Raw genomic sequence first — 24,226 nt, 5'->3', positions numbered from 1 at the left:
TATTTATATTCAATACAAAACATACACACCAAGAATATTTCTTTCCCACGCATCACCGCACCTGTGTACACTAGTAATGAAACATTAATTTAAATGCGCAAAAAGCTTGGCCATTTTAAATGAGCACAAGATTTTGCATTTGTTTACTAACATTCATTAAGCACCAAAATACGCAGGAAGCAAAATTTATGAACCAACACCAATGTGTGAATTTTTCCATTCAAATATAAAAAATAACAAAGAAATAATAAAAATTAAATGTTTTTTAAAGATAAAAAATATCTACTTAGTCTTAAAACATTTTAAATTTGTTTTCATTATTTCACCACCCCTCAACAAAAGTAACGGTCCCAAAGGGCCACGACCCACAGTTTGGGAAGCTCTGATCTAAGAGATAGAGTTGAGTGGGCAATGTGAGAAAGGCACATCGCCTGAAACATGGAGGAGATCCAACTATTGAAAGTTATTCTGCCTTGATGACCATAGACTAGAGACCTATAATCTAACTTTGAATGTATAAGTACATGATAAAAATGAAACAATGAAGATTGATCTGCACCCCATTCAATAGAGGATAGAGTGAAAAGGGGATTCAAGGCTCTCCTGCACTTTTCTCTTAGTTGATGAATGTGTGCAAGGAATGTAAGTTTTCTGTCAAAGATGAGTCCCAAGAACTTGACTTCTGTTGCTTGGAATAACAGTCTGTCCTATTAATTGGCCGTTTTAACAGAAGTGCATGCACACACTTTTCTGATGAAAAGCTGAACCCATTACTAAGAGCCCACAGAGAAACACGGTCGATTGCTTGCTGAAGTTGTTCGATTATACTCATGTTACAAGATTAAAGTAAATTGTGAAATCAACATATAAAGCACTACTTACAGTGGGAGGAAGCCATTCAGTGATTGAGTTAACTTTGATAGCAAAAAAAGTGTTACGACAAACTTGAGAAACACCCTGTTCTTGCTGATATGGGTGGGAAAGAGTATTTCCCACTCTAACTTAGAACGTTTACCTGGACAGAAAGTTTCATAAATACAGGAAGGTGTCCTCTGGGACATAGCTTATAGAGGCCTTTTCCAGGCTGTGTCCTTTTTTGTTGTCAAAGATGTTCTTACTGCAGTAATGCATCATTTTATACAAGTTTCTAAATGGACCAAAGTTGGATTATGTCTATGAAAGCCACAGTGCATACTGGAGAGAAGATTGCTTTCTAAATACCAGAACACATTAACCATTTTCCTCAATATCTTACAAATTCAGCTAGTCAGAGCAATAGATTAATTATTTGTTTGTGTTGGATCCTTTCCTGGCTTTGGAATAGCAATGACAACTGACTTATGCTAAGACTCTGGAAGCTCTTCCTCTGCAAGTATTCTGTTGTACAGTAAGAGAAGGAGAGCCATACAAGATGATAGAACATGTTTTATCATTTAATAATGGATGTCATCAGGCCCTACTGGAAGATGGTAAAAGAGCTCTTTTTTTTTTTTTTTTACTTCTTCCTTAACAAATAACACTGACTCACTCTTTTATTAAAAATTCAGGATATGAAACTGTTGCTGAGATTCTAGCAAAATTTTCTCATGAAGCATCTGCAATAGTTTTGGGATCAGAAACAACACATTCATTATGGTCTAAGATAGACAAACTGTGTTCTATGCCTGCCTTTCATTTTGCAGATTTTATTCCATAAAATTTTTGCAACAGTTGTTTGATTAACTGATAAAGTAAATTGGAGCCCAAGCATACTTAAAAGCTATTAACTGATGCAGTAGGGTATGAAATATATCCCATGCTCTGTGTTGATCTTTTTTTTTTTTTGGCTGACAGGCATTTTGGATTCTACCAAAGCTTTGGATAGAGTGGAAATTGAGATTTTTTTTTGGAAGTGAAGCTGTTGCTGCCTGGACAATGCAATGTTATATACTTTACTGCTTCAATGATAGGTGTTCAAATGACTGCATCAAATTTTGCAAGATGGGAAAAGTATTCCAGTCAGCCTAGTCCATATATGTGCATCTGTGTAGGAGATGCATGGTTCATGTGAAGACATCCCACATGAACAGTGGAAAAATGGCATGAAAGCAGATCGTAAGGTCAACTGCAGAAAATGAGCAGGTAGGCTATATGGAAGAAAGTATCCAGTCTTATTCAAAAGACGTTATCATCAAGGATTCATTCAATGATATGACCTCCATTTGTGTTGGCACTACCTCAGAGCAGTGTGTCCATTAAAGTCACCCAAGTCATCCATAAGAAATATGGGTTCAGGCAGTTGCAAGTTATCAAGATCTAGTTATCTCAGCACCCAATAATAAATAAATTGAACACTGCAATAAGAAATCCCATGGATCAGCAAGTCACTTTCAGTTCTCTCCTTGCTTATAAGAATGAAATTCCTTAAGGGAGGGTCCTCATCACTGGATCTTAAATATGTTTCATGCAGACAGAAACAAAGATTTATTTTCTGCAGTAAATTGAATATCATCGATATTCTGGTGAAAGCCACAACAGTTCCACTGTAAAAAGTTTTCTATTATTTTGGCTTTGTGGACTTGTCCAATTTTTGGGAAGTATAGATGGCCAGTGTCCATCTCTTCCTCTGGTAAAATATTCAATGCATCTGATGTGTCAAGGTCAGTTAATTGGCAAGTTTAATTTACTTTCGGAGGACACCAAAGTATCCAATTTTTCTGTGTGTGGGAGGCAGGGGGGGTCAGATAGTTTATCTTTAAGTGATTTCCTTATCATAATTTTTTTTTTTTTTTTTTTTTTGACAAGTGGGTTCTCATCAAATGAAACCGTACTCACAGTCATAAAGTTCAGGTATAGTAAAATTATCAAATGGTGGAATAGACACATATGAGATGCTGTTGGCATTTTCGTTACTGGCACCTCTCAGCATAAGAGGATCTCAGAATAGGTATAGTGGTGGCAACTTCCTTTTTGCATCCTGATATATATTTTGTTCAGTTTTAATTATTTTGTATTTCTTTTTCCACTTCTGACACAGGAGTAAAGGAGCCAGGTGATCTAACAGTTGACACATTTAGCTTACTGTGTGGAGCAAGATTTGTTGTTGCACTCTTTACTTCCACATTGGGTGCAGGTAGTAGAGCCACAAAAGACTTCGGCATGCCCATATTTCTAACACTTCAAGCATCTTAGTAGATTAGGGATGTACAACCTAACAGGACAGATGAGATACCCTGCATTTACAGATGCTGGAGGCTTAGGTGCATCAAAATTAGGTGTTTCTAGTTGAAATCAGGTGACCATCCATATGTATCAGAATGCACTTCATACCTGTCACTGCCTGATTTTTAAGCTCTGAACAATATCTCATCAAGAAGGAGATCCCATTCTGATATCACTCCTCTACAAGAATTAAGTGTCTCATGAAGTGTTACTGTGATTGGTATTTCGCCCACTGATGCTTTCAGCAGTTTCTCAGAAAATTCTTAAGTTTTCAGAGATCATGCTAGTCCTAAATCTTCTTGAATAAAGAAGGGTGACATTTTCACTATTAGCATTCCACCTGTTGCATGGATGATCAGAAACATTGGGTGCATTTGTATACTGGTATCACATATCTTTAGTTTCTTATTTCTGTTACCAAATGCTGTATTTACAGTGTCAGTACTTGCTTCAGACCTACCTTGTTAGGAACCCTGAAACATGAGGATGAAGAATTCATACTTAAAGGAGGTTTTGGTTTGACGGCAGTTCCCCACCAACCAGGATGCCCACTGAGCAGCAAGCAATGTCTGTGCTGGGGAGTGGAAAGCCTGAGCCCAGACCATGGATTGAGAAACTTACTGCAACACCATTGACCGAGCAAGCAGCTAATTGATCCTAGCCAGGCCATCCAGGACCGCATGTCTTTCAGAAGCAGAGGCCAAAGTAATGCATGACTACTGGGACCCTCTCCCTTTCCTGATGTCCATGGGTCACACTGCATGGCAAACAGCAGCAGGGTGATGGATCCTAGTGGTGGTGGTCTAGAAGAAAGGATAATAAAAAGACAGAAGTGGAGCAAAGAATACAGGAAGGAAATCAAAGAAAGAGGCAAAATGAAAAAGGCCAGTATCATCACTAGGAGGTCCTCTCCACCCCCATGGGGAGTGAGGGATAATATTGGAAAAGTGGTTAGTCTGGTGCCTAAATGGCAGTCAAAGAGTGCAGTTTGAATGTGAGATTAATTTGAAAGGAAGTTATAGGTTAAACAAAAAATAAAACAGTACATGACTGCACTGAATTGCTTTGATGTTGGAGCAATTTCTGTTTGCTGAAAGTGCATAGTAAGTAGGCAGGATAGTAAGTAGCTAAACATACAAAAAAATAGGTTATGAGACAGGTGGAAGACAAGAGTGAGAAAGTGAATATAGCAGGGCAGAGTGATAGAATGCATTTGGATGAGAAGGATATAAATGAAAATTAGTGAAGAACAAATAAATGATCAGAGTGAGATGTATTGCAACCCAAGTAGGAATGGCACTGGAAGAATGAACCATGTGGGAGTATTGTGTATACTAATGTAATAAGTATACACAATACTTATTATCGAGGCTAGCTGGTGAACGGACGTGCTATCGGAGAGATTTGTGTTTTTTGTTGATTTATTGGTGTTTTGGATTCAATTTAATGGACTTAAGTGTTTAATTTTGGTATATTATTGGAGCTTTATTAGCGTGGTTAGTGTACTAAAGTGTTTTATAACATAATCTATGTCGGGAAGTCACCGCTAGATGAATTCGTAATGTGTAGTGTTCGTGCAAGCTCCAGATAAGATAAGTATCATTTTCAGTTATCGATACAAATTACTTAATATTGTGTAGTTTTGTTTTGTTTGCCTTGCGTATTTTAGTTGACTATTTTTGGTGTGTGTTTTGGTTTGACAAAACACGTTACAGATATGGCACCTGTGCGAAGGAAAATGGCGGCCAGTAATGAAGGTTCACCATCGTTATCAAAGAACGGTAGCATAAAAGAAATGAGTCAGTGTACTAGCTGTGAAATGTACGCTTTGCGGAGTGCTGTCGGAGTGCGGTTAGATGATAATAAAGGATTGAATGTGTGTAGAAAATGTAGGGAGAATGCAGAATTGAAGTGTATTTCGGATCGTGAGTGTGATATTTTTGTCAACCTTCAGAATGAAGGAAATAAGGATATGACAAGAAACGGCAAGGTTGTACATGAAAATTGTGAGAGTGTGAATGTAGAAAGTGTGAATGATAGTATAAATGGTTTCTCAGAGAACAAAAAAGATGAGATAGATGCATTGAGTGAGATCGCGTTGTTGAATAGTGCGATAGAAAGAGCAAAACAGCAGCTAGAGTGCATGAACAAAAGTAGACTGAATGAACCAACCAATAATAAAAGGTATGACAGGAAAAATAGACGTATGAATGTGAACATGAACAAAATGAAGGATAGAGTGCTGTATGGAGACTCGTTAGTACGAGGTGTGTTAGTAGAGGATTTGACAAAATCGTACCAACCTGGTGCGACCATAAAGGACGTAACTGCGTCTATTAGAGAGCAAAAGGAAAGGGTGAAAGAAATGATTGTTGTGGCAGGTACGAATGATTTGAAAGGAGATAAAATGGAAATGATAGAAGACCTGAATGAATTGTTTGAGGTAGCAAAAGAAAAGAGTGAGAGAGTTAGAATGATTAGTCTTTTGCCACGGTATGACAGTGAAATGTTTAAAAGTAGGGCTATAATTGCAAATGACTTTATGCATGGGTTATGTATGACGAGTGGTGTGGAATTTGTGGATGTGTGGAGTGAGTTTGATGGGTAAAAGGATCTATATAAGATGGATGGCTTGCATTTGAATGGTTACGGTGTAAGAAGACTTGAGAAAGTGTTGCTGAATGTAGTGGATGTTCAAATTCAGGGAAACTAGATTTGTTAGGGGGGGGGAGTAGAGATACAGTCCTTATGGAGGCAGTTGAATGTAAGAATGAATATAATATGCCAGAGCAAATAAGGACAACAAATCTGAGTGGGATAGTTAATATAAGGCATCAAGGTAGAGTTGGGGCTAATGGGGGTCTTAAATTCATGTACACTAATACTAGGAGTATTAGGAACAAGAAGGAAGAGTTTTTGGCCATGGTTGGCACTTTCAGACCACAGGTTATAGGTATTAGTGAAACATGGCTGACTGTAGATGATATAACTAGTGGGATTGAATGTGATGGGTATAGTGTGTTCAGGAATGACAGAGAGAATAAAATGGGGGGAGGAGTATTGTTGATGATAGCTGATGAACTCCAGCCAAGGAGAATAGAAGTTGAATTGCAGGATAGAGAAAAGAGCACATTTGAGGCCATTTGGTGTGAGATTGTGGCTAGCAGAACTAAATATACAATTGGGTGCTGCTATAGACCAGGTGATGGAAAAGATGGTGGTGACAGTATGTACAAGCAAATAGAAGAAATGGGTGGAAGGAGGGTGATTATTATGGGAGATTTCAACTATGGTCGCATTGATTGGAGTGAGGAGAGGACACACGGGAGGAAGGAACTGGATTTTATGCGGTTATTAAGGGATAACTATCTGCGACAGCATGTAATGGAAAATACTAGGGGTCAGAGAGTGCTTGACCTAGTAATTACATCTGAGGATTTGGCTGTAACAAATATGACCACATTGCCACCAATCGGTGAGAGTGATCATAGGATCTTGACTTGGGAGGTGGATAGAGGTGTGGAATTTTCAATTAAGACAGGGTACATGTGGAATTATCGGGCTGGAAAGTATGACAAGCTTAGGAGTTTGATTGGTTCAGTGCCATGGCATGTACAACTGCAAGGACTAGAAGTTGATAGTGCATGGGAGGTAGTTAAGAAGTGCTTGCATGAAGCAATGGCTGACTGTATACCTAGAGTCCGAATAATAAATCAAGTAGGGGTTAAATGGATGAATAACACCATTAAGCTTGAGTTGCAAAAAAAGAAACAACTATGGAGGGAATTTAAGGAGAAGGGTGACCAGCAGGCACATGAACGGTATAAAGCGCAGGCCAGAAGGGTGACAAGTGTGGTAAGAAAAGCAAAAAAGGATTACGAAAGAACATTGGCCATGCAGGCTAAAGAGAATCCTAAACAGTTTTTTAGATATGTAGCAAGTAAAAGGAAAAATGTACATGGCAGATTGATTTTAAAGAATGCCGATGGTAGGGAGGTAACTGAATCAGTTGAGATAGTTGAGTTACTGAGTGAGCACTTTGCAAAAGTATATCATCCAGGTGGTGACATTGCAGAAACGAATAAACCAGTAGATTATACGGGAATTGTGGTTAATGAAGTGGAGGTGAGTAGTCTATTGCATAACCTCAATGTCAATACATCTGTGGGATTGGATGGTATACCAGCTCGTGTTGTACGAGAAGCAGCTAAAGAATTGTCAGTACCCTTGACCATTTTGTTTAATTTGAGTCTCGGGTCTGGGTTAGTCCCGAGCGGGTGGAAAGAGGGGAAAATAGTTCCACTGCATAAAGGTGGTTCCAGGACTGCTGTTGTGAATTACCGACCGATTAGCATATCAGGAATCATTGTCAAGGTCTTAGAGAAAATAGTCGAGAGGAAAATACAAGATTGGATAGAAGAAAATGGGATACTGTATCAGGGACAGCATGGTTTTGTGAAGGGTAGGTCATGCCTCAGTAACTTGCTCACGTATTATAACACAGTGACGGCTGAACTGGATAAGGGTAATGGGTTTACGGTGATTCTACTGGACCTTGCCAAGGCCTTTGACAGGATTCCACATGGAATTCTAATCAGTAAATTGCAGCATATGGGAATGGACATAGGGTTGGTGAGATGGATAGGAGGGTGGTTGATGGAGAGTTATCAGAGAGTGGTTTACTCGGGAGTAGAGTCCACAAGACGGCCTGTGACTAGTGGTGTGCCACAAGGATCTGTTCTTGGACCACTGCTGTTTAATTTGTTCATAAATGATATAGGAAATGATCTGAGAGGAACAGTTCATTTGTTTGCGGATGATGCGAAGTTGGGTAGGGCAATAGTGAATGCAGATGACGTCAAAATTTTGCAGGATGATTTGGATAGATTGGAGGTCTGGGCTAAGGAGAATGGATGTCAGTTTAATGTGGCAAAATGTAAGGTTATGCATTTTGGGGTGAAAAGATTGGCGGCAGTTTACTGCATTGGTGGAACCGTGCTCCAGGAAATTGATGAGGCACAAGATTTAGGAGTGTTGGTAGATAAGGAATTGAAATTTAGGGGACACATTGCAAAAGTGACCAAAACAGCTCATCAAATCACTTGGTTGCTGAAGAATACGTTGACAAGCAGAGACAAGCAGGTTATTGTTCCTCTGTATCGAGGCTTGATAAGACCCCATCTGGACTACTGTGCTCAGATTTGGTCACCTAGGTTTCTTCTTGATGGGGAGGAGGTGGAGAGGATCCAGAGGCGAGTGACCAAGATGATAGCAGGTCTGTGGAATGAACCGTATGAGAACAGGTTGAGGATTTGTGGGTTGCAAAAATTGGTTGATAGGCAGAGGAGGGGAGATATGATTGAGACATTCAAATTACTGAAGGGTTTCTATAAAATTAATTCAGAAGATATTTTTGAGAACAGGGCTGGTTGTGGGAGGACTAGGGGACATCCATGGAAACTGGGCAAAAGTGTGGTTAGTAAAGGTATTAGAGCTGGGTTCTTTACTTTTAGAGTAGTGAATGAGTGGAATGCGCTCCCTGAGTCTGTGGTGGATGCTGTGACGGTGAATGAGTTTAAGGCGAGGTATGATAGATACTGTATGAATGTCAAATAGTTGTGATGAATATGATTTGAGGCCTCCCTCGATGAGTCTAATGACTCCCTGGAGTTGCCCGTAATAATAGTAATAGTAATAATAAGTATGAAAAAAAATAAAGGAACCAAGTTGTTTATGGTAATCTCATCCATAAGATTACCACAGACAACATAATCTCATCCATAAGAAGCTGTTCAACCTATAATACAGTAGTAGTACTGATAGCCAAAAATATGAAAGCAACATTAGGTTTGAAGATCTGTGGATCTTTAGGAAATAAAGAAAAAAGCCAATAACATTATAAAAAAGGGATACTTCTAAATAGGCACAAAAATAGGCTAAATAGTCATAAAAATAACATTTACTTAGAGTAACATGGAAATTTTTCCTGAAATAATACCTAGATAAAGACTTCCATAACAAGAAAAAAAAACACGGTTCTGCAAGTTTGGAGTTGAATCATGCAGAAGCGTTGACACAGCTGCTGCATGTATTTCAACATATTGAGCTGAGGAATTCTTGATGGCAACTGATGAACAGTTTGATTCATGTAAATATCTACAGGAAATGCAGGAAGCAGAAAATGATCTTTATGAAAGTGGGCAGAATGAACTGGTGAGATGAGTTATTAACTTAAGTGCTCTCTTCTGCACTGAGTGAATCAAATATCTAAAGCTATTAGAGATATCACCCTAAATGAGATGATAATCAATGGTTAGATTTGTACAAAAATTTTTAATAATGGATAGGCAAAATGGCTCCCAGAAAAGGGAGCTATATGGCTAATGATCAGTAATGCAAAAGTGAGGATCCTAGCAGGAAGATAAGATTGTCCATAATGTCTTGAACACCGATCTCTTCACCATTCTCCTGTGGAATGAAGAAAATGTAGTGAATACTACCAAAATATCATCCTGTCATTCTATAGAAGAAACATCTTGCTTTGGTTTACTCTCCCTTTATTTCTCCAAGATCAGTTTCTTGCATTAACATATCCTGACACAAACATATTGCAACCACATACTCAAAAAAACTGTCCTTTTTCATTCAAGACTTCTCATCTGTGCATCTATGAAGTGTTTTGATATTTTTATAAATCTATCTGCCCTATTATATAATACTGTTTACATATGTGGGATGGTGCACCAAAAAAACCTCCAAGAATTCACAATGCTATCCAACTCATACTGTTTCTGAATTTATGTCTACAGATATTTTCATTGGCAATGCTCCAATGAACCAGCCACATCACCATTCATTCCCTTATCACATATGCAGTATGCCCATTAAGTAATGAGATTAATTTTTTTTTTTTTTTTTTTTTTTTTACTGGACGGCCCTTTGAATAAAAGTATTTATAGTTTTGACTGCTAGAGTGTATTGTAATCGCAGGTATAACTTTCGAGTTGGGTGATGCCAGTTTTTGTGTGGCAACTGTTGAAGTAAGAGTGTGCGAATGGAGCATAAGTTGGGTTATGGAGCAAGTGTACCAAGGCCAAGAAAAAAAAAAAAAAACACTGATGACAGTGAGCCAATGCACAGGTGTTCTGCTGGTTTGGGGAGAGTCCTTGGAGGATAAACTACACTGTGGATAGCCAGAGCATGGAACGTCTTCTCCCCAGCAGAAGAAAGGCAAGATGAATTGTGCCTTGAAAGGGGAGCACTTCAGCAACATTGAGGACATCCAATGCAGTGTGACCCAGACACTGAAGGAAGTTCCCGTTCAGGACTTCCATCATGCCTTCGAACACCTGTATGACAGATGTAAATGATGTGTGGAGTTAGAGGGATTATTTTGAATCTGTAACTGACAATTGCAAATATAGTTTGATATAATAATTGTCTCATTACTTAATGGGCCCACTGTGTAACATAAGAAGTTCTGAACTTAATTACCCAACTGACTTCTTTCATTATCTACCTTAGTTCTTAAGGACAGCCTTCCCAAACTTCATTTTCTCCAATCGAAAGTTGTATTTGTACATTGCAGCACTACTGTGTTAGTTTTTTTTTTCCCCATCCACCTTTCATGTAAGACTGTAAAGAAATGCATTATAATAATCTCTTCCATTCTAGGAAGGGATGAGTCCCCCAGGAATTACGGGAATGCCAGTAATTCAGGGAATTACTGGCATTTAATGCTACCACTGACATTTCTCACTGGTAGCATTACTCAATGCTACCACTGAGAAATGGTTCCTAGCTACTCAATTTATACAAAGGGAGACATTATTGTAACTAGCCTCATAACATTAAACACATACTTGATTACATTATAATAAAATGAGTTAATTTTCATGAGTAATATGAAGCAGAAATAATTAACATTTTCAGAAAAAATTCATAGCTTATAGGCCTTCCTGATGATCAATCTTCTGTAACTCATCCATAACATTAATTTTTAAAAAGGTGCTTCTTTCCCATTAATAAATTCATAATATTTTAAATTAGTTCAAAAGAAATAGCAATAGTTCATCCTTCTTGAATTCTCAATTTTAAAGATTGCATTTGTGCTCAAAATTTTTCTATATGGATTTGATGAAAATGTTCCAATTGCAAAAGTAAAATGAAATTTAAATTCAAATTCCAATATCTGGTTATAAAAGACTAGGTCATCTGAGAAATTTCAATGTTTTAAGATTAAAAAAAATTTTTTTTTAAGGAATGAATAAAGCCTGGAATAAAATAATTATCCTAAATGTGATGGAAAATTGCCAGGAAGAATGCCATCATAAGCACATTCTAATACTGGATATGAGTTCTACCAAAGGTAAAATGAAACGAAATATGGCAAATTATAATAGATGATAATACAACTAATTTTTATTAATACTGAGTTTCACATTTTGATTTGGCTAAATTAACTATTTTATACCGTAGCAGTACAAAATGTTCATGAATTCTTAGACCATTTATAACTTACCTTATTCTAAAACTGGTCTTTATGGATTTTAAGTTCACGATAAGCGAAAACGTTGAATGTTAAAAACATTCACTCAATGTATACAACAGGGATAAAAGGTTCATCCATTAAAAAAAAAAAAAAAAAAAACTGATATCAAAATTCCGTTATGAATTAACTTCAGTATGTAGTAACATTCATGAGAAATTGGCATAACAGAATGTTAATGGTTCAAAACTATGCACTGCTATTATACAAGTGTGGTCTGAAAAGTTCTCGCCTCGACCATAGATGGCAACACTATCGGAAAGATTTTTTCTTCTAAGTCGGTACATCTGTCATAAGCATCCATTTGAAATTGCAAGTCATTCTATCAAATAGTTTGTTTTATACAGATGTCTGAATCAAGTTGTCTGTATCCCTTGAAATGGATAAAATCGAGTATCGTGCGGTTATAAAATTCTTTGTAAAAGAAAGGTCTAACGCCAAAAGAAATTCATTCAAAGTTCATCGCACTCTTCTCCTTCATTTTTGACAATTAAGAAATGGGCTGCTGAGTTTAAAGGTGGCTACCACCCTATGGTATTGGATGACCAGTGAGTCAAAGTGCATGAAACTGCTGAGACTATAGGCATTTCAAAAAAAAATGTGTAGGATATATTTTGCATGAAGAATTGCAAATGAAAAAGCTTTGCGCAAGATGAGTGCCATGTTTGCTCACAGCAAATCAAAAACGCACTCGCATGAAAATCTCTGAACAGTGCTTGGAGCATTTGAACAAGAATAAAACTGATTTTGTGTGTCAATTTATTACTATGCATGAGACATAGATTAACCATTACACACCAGAATCCAAACAGTGGACAGAAACCGGCTGTTCAGTGCTAAAGAAGACAAAGTAGTTCCATCAGCAGGAAAGGTCATGGCGTCAGTGGTTTGGGATGCTGAAGGCATTTTGTTTATTAATTATTTATCTTGAAAAGGATAAAACAATAACCAGGAAATATTGTTTTGATCTTTTAACCAAACTAGACGAAAAAATTCGTGAGAAAAGACCCAGTTTGCAGAAGAAAAAAAATTATTTTTCATCAGGACAATGCACCTGCCCAAAAAGGTATTTTGGCAATGGGAAAATTAACAGATCTGCACTATGAATTGTTGGAACATCCACCTTATTCCCCAGATTTGGCTCCCTCTGACCTCTATCTTTTCCCAAAACTAAAACTCTTCCTCGCTGGTCAGCGTGTTTATTCGAATCAAGAGGTGATTCGAGTTGCAGCTGTAGAGGTTTACTTTGGAGATCTTACTGAGAACCACTACAGGAATAGGATAATGGCACTGGAGCATCGCTGGAATAAATGCATTAGTCTGTATTAGTACGGCATGATCAATGCCACCAACTGGTGATAAAATATTCTTATTTTAATGAGAACCCTTCTAATGCTGTGATCAAATTTAATACTCTTTGACATCCAGTTCCTTCTTTCATATGCTGCTTGAAAGAGTTGTCTGGCAACAACTCAAATTCTGCTTCATTCTTGAGATTTTTCTATGCAATCAATGTTTGAATAATTAGTCACCCATAATTCATTTAGTACCTCATTAATTTGGTGATGCATTTCATTTCTCCCAGCAAATGAACTACCAGTTCTATAGCAACACTACATATTTCTTCTTGTTAGTCTCCACTTTACACCAGATAACCTTAAACTCACTGCTATTTGTTTGCTCACACTTGGACTGTGTAAAAAAAATAAATAAAAAAAACTTTGAAAGTATAAATTTACTTTCATTTATCAAAATCAGATCACTGGTAAATAGTTGACAGTAAATAAATTGACACTGGTAAATAGTTATGGTGGTACAGTAATCATAGCAAATGATAGTGGAATTATTTAATGAACAGTTCATCAGTGTATATCATAGTGGTACGATTGATAGTGTAAAGAAGGGAGACAAGGATTCGGAGAATTAAAGGTGAAAGAATCAGGAGGTGTATCAAGTATTACTTTGGTTAGACATTAATAAGACTGCGAATGGATGATATTACCAGAGCATTAGAAGGGGTCAAGAATGTGCAAAAGAGAACCACGCCCTTGACATGGTTATTTAATGCAAGTCTTGCAGTGAAGAAGGTTCATAAGAGGTGGAAAGAAGGCAAAATAATATATCTCGCATTGTTCTAGAATAGAAGTTTTAAATTATAGACTAGTCTATATATCTGCAGCTGTGGTCAAAGTGATTGGGAATAGAATACAGGATGGGGTTGTTAAAGATCATCTATCATTGGCAGCATGAATTTATAAAGGCAGGTTTTTACTACATTACAGATTGGTATATAAGCTACAGAAGATAGGATTACAGATTGGTTAAATGGATTGAAGATTGGCTTTCTAAAAGATACCAGCAAATTGTGTATGATGGAGCAGTATCTCAGAAAATCAAAGTGACCAGTGGTTTGCATCAAGGTTCTGTTCTTGAGGCCCTACTGTTTAACTTATTTGTTAATGATATTTCATGTGGCTTGACTGGGGTTCTTCAAATGTTTGCTGATGATGTAGAATTATTAGGAGTATTGCTGATGCTAATTCTCTACAGGAAGATTTGAACACTTAGCTTGGAGTGGGGGGGTGCTAGTTTTATAAATAAATGCAGGGTGTTATAATTTGGTATACAGAGATATAAGGCTACATAATGTATTGGTGGAGCTGTACTTCAGAATCTTGGGGTAATAGTAGACAGTGGACTAAAGTACCAAGGATACATTGCAAGTGTTGTAAAGACTGCACATCATATTGCTATGATCAAGTACATAGACATGTAACGATAAGGAGATGGTGGACCTCTATATAAGGAATTGGTCTGACCACACGTGGATTACTGTGCTCAAATTTTGTTGCCTAGTTTTTATTGTTATGTGGAAACACTAGAGAGGGTCTAAAGATGAATGATCAAAGTGATATCAGGGACTCTCAAGTGTTAATTATGCAAAGCATTTGAAGAAATGTGGATTAGTTTGGTTGATAAGAAGAGAAAGAGGAAATATGGAGACCAACTTAGTTAAGGGACTACCAGATTAATATGGAGGGAATTATAAAAAGAGTGGATGTTCAAATAACAAGAAGCCATCCTCTTGTTATTTTAACTGTATAAGTTGAAGTTGTATAAAGATGTAGTGAAGAAGGGCAGGAGTAGATTTTTTAGATTTTAGTGGATAGAATGCATTTCTGGAATGTATTATGAAAGCAGAGTGTAACTTAACTTAACTTCAAAGTTCATTATAATAAACATGTTGTTAGTTGAGTGGAACTCACACGATGAGTATTGACTCCATGGAGATTACCAAAATAATAATAAAAACTACTATTAGTACCATGAGTGAGCTAAAGGCTAGACCAAATATGGAACTTAAAACTGCTTGAAGTTTACAGAAAACAGAGAAGTGATTAGGAATAGAATATAGGATTGGGTTGTTAAAGATCACAATGAAATTCATCTCACACAAACTAAGACATTTATGAAACATCAAATCCATAGGATTATTGAACCTACAGCTTTTTTGGATGCAGAGTAGATTTACTAACCACAGGCAGCAAGGTACACAAATAAATCTATATACATGTCTATTATTCTTTGATGATGCCACTTTAACTTAGACAAAATTTGGGAAATATAACTAAAAAACTATTACACTCATTACTTCCTAAAAATACCAAAATGCATATTAAGTTATTAAATTTTATGAAAGCAGAAGCACTAAATTTGCAACTTAAATTTCAACTACAAACATTCCACAGTCCATTTGGTATGTAATAATTTCACTAATGCTATTGTGTTGGAAGGGGGGAGGAGGGAAATAGCAATTTGCTGTAATGTAAAAAACTGGATCCTCACTTCTCATTACAACATACTATGATATTTATTCTATGCCTCTCAACATATATAAAAAGTTTCACTTGTTGAAAGACATCACATGAGCACCTTCATCTAGGTGCTCATGTGATGATTAAGGGCTTATTAGCACAAGAACAGCAGAGGTCACTGTGGGAGGTCCACTAACATCAACACTAACCATGAATCCATGCACGATATCTGTCATTTTGTTTAGAACTCATTCACCAATGATGTACTCCAAACTGACTGGCAATCCATTCCACTCCTTCACCACTCTCCAAGTAAAAAATCTAGTCCTCGCTAACCACACTCTTACTCAATTTCCAGAAATGACTCAGTTTCTCTCATGCTAATCACATACTGAAAAATTTCTTCTATCAATCTTGTAAAACCACCCAAGCCACTCATACAGTATCATATCTCCTCAATTTATCTGCCTATCAACCAGCCTCTAACCCACAAATCTTCAATCATTTTGATAAGCATGTTATTGTTCCTCTTCATAAGACATCATTGGGAATGCACATAAATGTTCAATAACTAGATAATCCTATGTGCTGTTTTAGCTCCTTTTGAAATTCAACTCCCTATTCACCAACTGCCAAATCCCTGGTTTCATCAATTTTCTGGAGTACAATCAATACGGTACATAGTTGGTAATCTTTTCACCCTCAAGATGCATAATCTAATTTTACACTTTGCCACATTAAATTGACATCTGTTTTCCTTTTCCCATACTGCCAGTTTATTTAAAATCATCCTGTAAAATTTCAATATCTTTTTTGACTATTACTCCACCCAATTTTCCCTCAAATCATTTCCTATATCAATAATGTACATATTAAATAGTGACCCAAGTAGAGGACCATAACACACCATTAGTCACATGCATTCTATAAGACTGTTCCTGAATAAACTACTGTCTGGTATCTCTCATCAACTGCCCTCTTATCCACATCAACTTCATGACCATTCCCATTTGCAGTGATTTATGCATGAGTTTTGTGCAGTATCCTGTAAACCACCTTTGTGAAGTCCAACAGTATCACTTTATCTGAGCTGCCACATTATAAAAATGTAAGTTACCAAATCATGACCTACTCTTCACAAAGCCATGCTATTCCCCTCCATACAATATTCCATTCCTATCTGCCAATTTTTTTTTTTTTTATTACCAACTTCTCCAATACTTTGACCACTACTCCTGAAATGCTGACTGGTCAATAATTTGATATTTCTGTCTTGGAATCTCCTTCATGCAATGGAACTATTTTTCCCTTCTTTCATAAGGGACTCGACCAGCACAGATTAAACAAAGGCACTACCAATATGCAAAACTGGTAGCACCTTTGTAATAATATGCAAGCTGATATTCCATCTACATCCATAGCTATATTCACCTCAAGATTCTATAATATCCTATAGCCACAACTTCCTCTACTCTTACATTCAACATCAATCCCTGTCACATCAATTACTAAAATGTCCCTCGATGAGTCTAAGGACTCCTTGGAGTTGCCTGCAATAATAATAATGATACAACCTTGCAAAGTGGTCACTCAATAATTCAACTATTTCATCTGCATTCATCAAAATTATTCTACCATACTCTTTTTTTTTTCCTTTTATATGACACATATTGAAAGAACTGTTTCAAATTACCCTTGGCTCACTCAATTAGTCTCTCATTCTGATTATGTCTTCTATATCATACCTGTCACTCATCTGAGCTTTATATATGGGCTCACTGATCACCCTTCTCTTTGAATCTCCTCCACATCTTTTTCTTTTAATTCCTATTTAATGATGCAACTCACCCATGTAATTGCCAATTTATTAATACTGATAAGTTTATTCAGTAAACAAACAGGATTGAAACACACCCACAAAATAAATTCTGTTTTTAGAATTATATTTAAGATGGCAAATTTCATTCTTTTTAGTCATAGGTGCTCAACAGTCATTGCTCACAACAGATACATTTTTGAATATATTCCTTTCATCCCATGCCACTAAAACTACTTGTGCAAATCCCCAGATGAAAATCCTTGATGTCCCTTCCACAGAAATAAAAGTGCAATAAAGGTGCACAATCAGTGATCGCAAGTTTATTATTATTACTGTATTATTAATGGCATCTCCATAGAGTCTGGAGACTCACTGCAGGGAAACCTAAATCAACTATCATACCTATTCTTGAATCCGTTCACCATCAGGGAACTCTCGGACGCCCCCCCCCAGTTCTCTGACTATTTGTCATATATTGAAAATTTTCATTTGCATCAATTTTATAAAACCCCTTTAATATCTGTTTCTATCATGTCTCCTCTTTTCCACCTATCAACTAAACTTTGTAACCCACAGACCTTCAACCTATCCTTATAGGAAGTATTCCACAGACCTGTCACCATCTTGGTCACTTGTCTCTGAATCTTTTCAACCACCTCCTAGTCCCCAAGAAACCCAGGTGACCAAAATAGTCAAGATGTGGCCAAATCATTGCCTTATAAAGAGGGATAATAACCTCCTTATCTTTACTTGTTAGCATATTTTTCAACATTCAAGTAATTCTTGAGCTATTTTACCAACTTTTGCAACACTGAACTTTAACTTTGTCCACCATTAACTCCAAGTCTCTAGCCTCAATTTCCTGCAAACCAATACCATCAATATTTTTATTATTTCATGACATCTCCAAAGACTCATTGAGGGAAGGCATTTGCTCTACAACTCTGTCTCTCCGTCATCTACTGCTCACCACCACCACAAGTTTTTTTGTTTTTTTTTTTGTCTGTAAAACTGTGTGCATCCAAAAGACCAATTTGTATGCAGGATGAAAAACCAGAGTTTCTGGGAGAAAAAACCCTGAAAAACCCTTAAAAGGGCACAAAGTACCATCGTTCTTTCGATTACGCTAAATGATACCCCATAAGCAACCTTTTCAACTTAAAGTGCATAACCTTACATTTTGCAACATTAAATTGACAATCCTTTGAGTAGTGGCCCTGGTACCAAACCCTAAGGTACTCCACATCATCCTAGATTCCACTCCACGATATACTACTCTCAGGAGTTGTGATATCTTTTCTTGCTTTATAAAACTATGTCAATAATTAACTAAATGAATAAGCTTTCTATATTTAAATATTTTATAAAATAAGTGTGCTTATATAATACCCTTTTCATTATGAAGAGCAAAGCGCTGCATGAATATTTGGTTTAAAGCATCACACTAAGAACCAAATTTGTAATGGAAACGTGATCTGGAAAATTATCCTGCCACACATGAAGTGTTTTCTAAAATAAGTAAATACATACAAGTTGTTTAAGTATAATTATATATTGAAACAGATGTGCTATCAATTCAAAAGTTTACATCCCTCAAATGTGATTTCTAGATGTGTGCACCCTGTTTTGACATGAAATAAGATAATGCATAGAACCAATTTCATTTTAGTTGTCTTTTCTATCCAAAAGATTAAAATTATTTATATATTTTATTGCCCATGTAATAACGTTTATAATAAAATCATAGCACTTTCTTTCCTTACAAACTGAACTTATAAATTTAAACAGGTAAGTAAAATAAAAGTTTCTCATTAAGGATATCAAGGTGATTTCATATTTTTGATATGCAACAAACACTGCCATATACACTGGAGCTAAAGAGCAGTGCTCTAGTAGAAAGGTTGCTCCTTTCAACTCCTTCCCAACCACTGATGTTTTAATGTATATGGGGAGGAAGTTGAAAAGCTTTAATAATAAACGCTCAAAACATCTGATCTGTTTACAAGTAACATCAAAAGTTTAGAACTTGGTCAATGAATCATTAGGAAAAATACTAGTCAACTATAGCTAAAATTATAAACATCTGCACCATTTCAAACGGCATCTTTAAAACTGTAAAATTTAATATCTTTAAAACATAAACAAAACTAAAAACAGACTTGTCTTTGTAAAACACTGAGAGTGGAAAACTGATAATATAAATCTATTCTGCATATTTGTTCAACTAAAAGAAAATACTAGAAAACGTTGTTTGATCCTTATTGGTAGTTATGACTGAAATTTTTCCTTTATTTATATCTTGTCTCTGGAAGAGCTCATTATATAAAGGCAAAATATTTACAAACATTCAACGAAAATGTCACAAGACTTGTAATATACAAAAATTAAAATAACTTCCAAGTTCATGGAAATGTTATATGAACATATGGTTGGTCAACCTTCCTACTGTGAGCAAAATGATTTGTTATAACCTAAAGGACGAAAGTGTACACCTTTATTTAAAAAAAATAAAATATGGAAATGTGTCAATTGCTTTCAAAACTTTAACCCTAACTCTCCTTATATCTCACAGAGTTGGCACATTAATTTATATGAATTCGATATTATACTTTTCGACATAGTTAATTCAATTATCGCGACTCGAAATATGGAATCCACAGGAACTCTTTACATATTTAAAATGTATGAACTGCAGTAGCTGGATCGGCTGAAGAAAGAGCGATACGAACACTTGTTTCGTGCAGCTTTTAAGGAGTGGCAAACCTACTTCTCTGAAGTTAAAACGGTTTCCTGTTGCTCCCACCCACCAAGAGCTAAAAGCTGCAATTTTAATGTGAGGTCAATTCCAATAGTTTTCTTTTACCTCCTATTAAAAGAAATGTACTATAAGAAAAAGAAAAAAAAAAAAAGATTAAAACATAAAAACAGATAACAGCAAAATGAAAAAGAAAAAAAAAAGACACGTTTTTCGAAGCACCTGCTCTGTGAATGAATTGACACATTGGAAATATAAATCAGAATTCGCGATATTTTATGAAATTTGGAAACTATAAAGGGTTAACTTTATATTAAGCCCACAAATTATTTTTCGAAATGTCAAATTGATTACTCCATTACTAAGCGCCGTTAACAGTGCAGCTAGCCGATTAACGGGCAAACGCCAGCATAATGCTGTAATTTCGATTATGTGTACAAAAACATTCCTCTACATGAAATATATATATATAGTTATCAAATATCAATAATGATCATTACTTTTGTTTGTTTTTTTAATTTTTATTTAGCATTCTCGACAATTATTTAAAAAAGTAGAAGAAAAACCTTACCATCATAACGTTCGGCTTGTTCTGCTAATTTGGCTTTGTACACATTATCCTCCCTGTCTGCCATTCTAGACGTCAAATTACAGATAATAACGTACAAAAAAAAATAAGGCAATAAATATTGTTAATGATCGGTGAAATTCAAGAAAAGCAGATAATCAAAGTATTAACAGCCAACGAACTAAGCCTACCACGTTACTCTCAACAGCTAATGCACTACCCTATTACAATTCCACTTAGCAAGGAAATAGAGTAACGCCTACGCACCCGTGTGTATCAATGCGCGAGCTTAGCTCGAACAATTTGTTTCCTAGTAGGGATTTTACAGTCACCTGTCGGGAAAAGCGCAAAGACAGCTTTCCGCTCATTCACAGCCTCCGGAAATATCAGGGCAGTGGTTTCAAATTCATTTTTATATTGAGTCACAAATCAACATGTGTGCTAAGATTCAAATACAATATACTAGTATTATATGACTAGTATTTTGAGTAATATGACTAATACTGATATCTATATTTAAGTGTTTACAGATTTGTGAATTCCATCTTTTAGATTATCAATTCAATCTTTATTTTTTTTTCTTTGTGTGTGTGTGTGTGTGTGTGAAATCTCTGATGCCATATTTTGGTACCATAGAAATGTAATGGCAATTTAAACAGAATGAAACTGACTGAAATTTAAGCTTCATGCTGTTGCTAAAATACTAGTGAATAAGCTTGTACTATTTCGAAAAGCTCTTCTCCTTTAAATAACAGCAATTTCTTTGCATGTAAATTCTGAGTGATCTGTTTTTCCATTGCTCGTAAGAATTCATTAACACAGTTGAAAAAAAACTAACTCAGTATCTACATGAGTACCAGAAGGCAATCCCTTGATCGTGTAAACACTTAGATCGGTATTTTCTATCTAACGCTCCCCTTAAGAAGTGAAAGCATTGCCTTTTCCTGATTAAACAATTATCACATTACTCATCTTTAAAAATGTAATAAAAAAAGTAGAGTAATCCTATGAGATGACGGAACCTGTGGATTCTCAATAAACCATTTAATGTTAAAGTATTTTTCAGAAGCCAAGTGATTTGGTGAGGTGTTTTAGTTACTTTTGCAATGTGCCCCCTAAACTTCAACTCCCTATCCACCAACACTCCCAAATCCCTGGCCTCATCAATCTCCTGGAGTATGATTCCACCAATGCGATATACTGCTGCTATTCTTTTCACCCCAAAGTGCATAACCTTACACTTTGCCACATTAAATTGACATCCATTTTTCCTAGCCCAGTCCTCCAAACTATCCAAATCATCCTGTAAAATTTTGACATCTTGTGCACTCACAATTGCTCTACCCAACTTTCACAAAACCATGCTGTCCCCGATACAGTATCCCATTTTCTTCTATCCAATCTTGTATTTTCCTCTCGACTATTTTCTCTAAGACCTTGACAATGATTCCTGATATGCTAATCGGTCGGTAATTCACAACAGCAGTCCTGGAACCACCTTTATGCAGTGGAACTATTTTCCCCTCTTTCCACTCGCTCGGGACTAACCCAGACCCGAGACTCAAATTAAACAAAATGGTCAAGGGTACTGACAGTTCTTTAGCTGCTTCTCGTACAACACGAGCTGGTATACCATCCAATCCCACAGATGTATTGACATTGAGGTTATGCAATAGACTACTCACCTCCAATTCATTAACCACAATTCCCGTATAATCTACTGGTTTATTCGTTTCTGCAATCTCACCATCTGGATGATATACTTTTGCAAAGTGCTCACTCAGTAACTCAACTATCTCAACTGATTCAGTTACCTCCCTACCATCAGCATTCTTTAAAATCAATCTGCCATGTACAGTTTTCCTTTTACTTGCTACATATCTAAAAAACTGTTTAGGATTCTCTTTAGCCTGCATGGCCAATGTTCTTTCGTAATCCTTTTTTGCTTTTCTTACCACACTCGTCACCCTTCTGGCCTGTGCTTTATACCGTTCATGTGCCTGCTGGTCACCCTTCTCCTTAAATTCCCTCCATAGTTGTTTCTTTTTTTTTTGCAACTCAAGCTTAATGGTGTTATTCATCCATTTAACCCCTACTTGATTTATTATTCGGACTCTAGGTATACAGTCAGCCATTGCTTCATGCAAGCACTTCTTAACTACCTCCCATGCACTATCAACTTCTAGTCCTTGCAGTTGTACATGCCATGGCACTGAACCAATCAAACTCCTAAGCATGTCATACTTTCCAGCCCGATAATTCCACATGTACCCTGTCTTAATTGAAAATTCTACACCTTTAGCCACCCCCCAAGTTAAGACCCTATGATCACTCTCATAATTAAACTAAAACAACAACTTCCGAGAGACACAGAAATTAATGTAGTGATTGAACTCACAGGAAATAATGTTTTATTAATCAGAATCAGGTTCCCCTGGACTACATACACGATTTTCAATGTGCTGACCTTTCTTGTGTACAGCAAATTGTATCCGGTGTGCGACACGCTCTACAGTTGAACTTAAGGAGTCGGATTGGATGTTCATAACAGCCTGTTTTATGTTTTCTTTCAAGACATGCAAGTTGGGAACGCCACCAACATACACAACGGATTTCAAATATCCCCACAGCCAAAAGTCACATGGAGTGATGTCCGGGGATTGAGGCGGCCATACCGTCGGAAAGAACTGACTGATAACCCTCTCATTACTGAAATTCTGGCGTATCATTCAATGAGTGGCCAAGCTCCATCCTGCATAAAAATTCTGGAGTCCAAACACTGTCTTTGCTGCAATGTAGGAATGACAAAATTTTCCAGCATTCGTCGATAAATCTCTCCAGTAATGGAGCAGGTTACAGGACCTGTAGGGGTAATATGCTCAAAAAAGTATGGTCCTATTATGAATCGGCTGTGAAGCCACACCACACGGTTACTATTGGAGAATGCAGAGGTACTTGCTAGATCGCTTGGGGATGTTCAGATGCCCAAATTCTGCAGTTGTGGGTGTTGACCGACTCATTCAGATAAAAATGAGCCTCATCATCCCACAATATTCTTCAAGGCCAGTCATTGTCGACCTCCATTCGGGCAAGAAACGTTAGCGCGAAGGTCATGCGCTTATCATAATCTGTGGTAGTTAGTGCTTGCACACGACTGAACTTATACAGATAGAAGTGAGACATTTTCCGTAATATTTTCCAGACTGTACCGTAAGCCATATCAAGTTTGTGAGCTATGACACGAGTGCTTGGACCAGTACTGGTCCCTGTGTTGTCGAACACTGCAGTAGCAACGTCTGTTACTGTCTCTTCTTGCACTGCTTTCCATCCTCTGCTAGGTCTAATTCCTAGTGACCCAGTTTCTTCAAACTTCTTAATCATAGCTCTCAGTGTTCCAGCTGACATAGGACCTGTATGCAGGTTATGAAGCCTTCTAAATTCCCGAAGGGCCACTACGGCATTGCACTGCTTAAGGTAAAACACCTTAACAAGTAAAGCACACAGAGGCAAGGTAGGATGC

At 36.7% G+C, this 24,226-nt stretch overlaps 1 protein-coding gene across 1 annotated transcript in view; it reads right to left on the bottom strand.

Moving 5' to 3' along the window:
- Positions 1 to 20,946, bottom strand: part of LOC150092890 (14-3-3 protein epsilon-like) — a 104,002-nt gene extending 83,056 nt beyond the window's left edge. The window contains exon 1 of the mRNA XM_090414073.1: positions 20,710 to 20,946. Within this exon, the coding sequence (XP_090270199.1) occupies positions 20,710 to 20,773 (64 nt within the window). The 5' untranslated portion in view covers positions 20,774 to 20,946. The remainder of the gene's footprint in view (positions 1 to 20,709) is intronic.
- Positions 20,947 to 24,226: the final 3,280 nt, after the last annotated feature.

Source organism: Typopeltis vanoorti, chromosome 24 (genome assembly GCF_054136105.1).
Source record: "Typopeltis vanoorti isolate ZY-2024b chromosome 24, IOZ_Tvanoo_1.0, whole genome shotgun sequence".
NCBI classification, from domain to species: Eukaryota; Metazoa; Arthropoda; class Arachnida; order Uropygi; family Thelyphonidae; genus Typopeltis; species Typopeltis vanoorti.
Note: the sequence above shows the minus strand (reverse complement) of the source record. Positions and strands in the feature narration are given on the sequence as shown.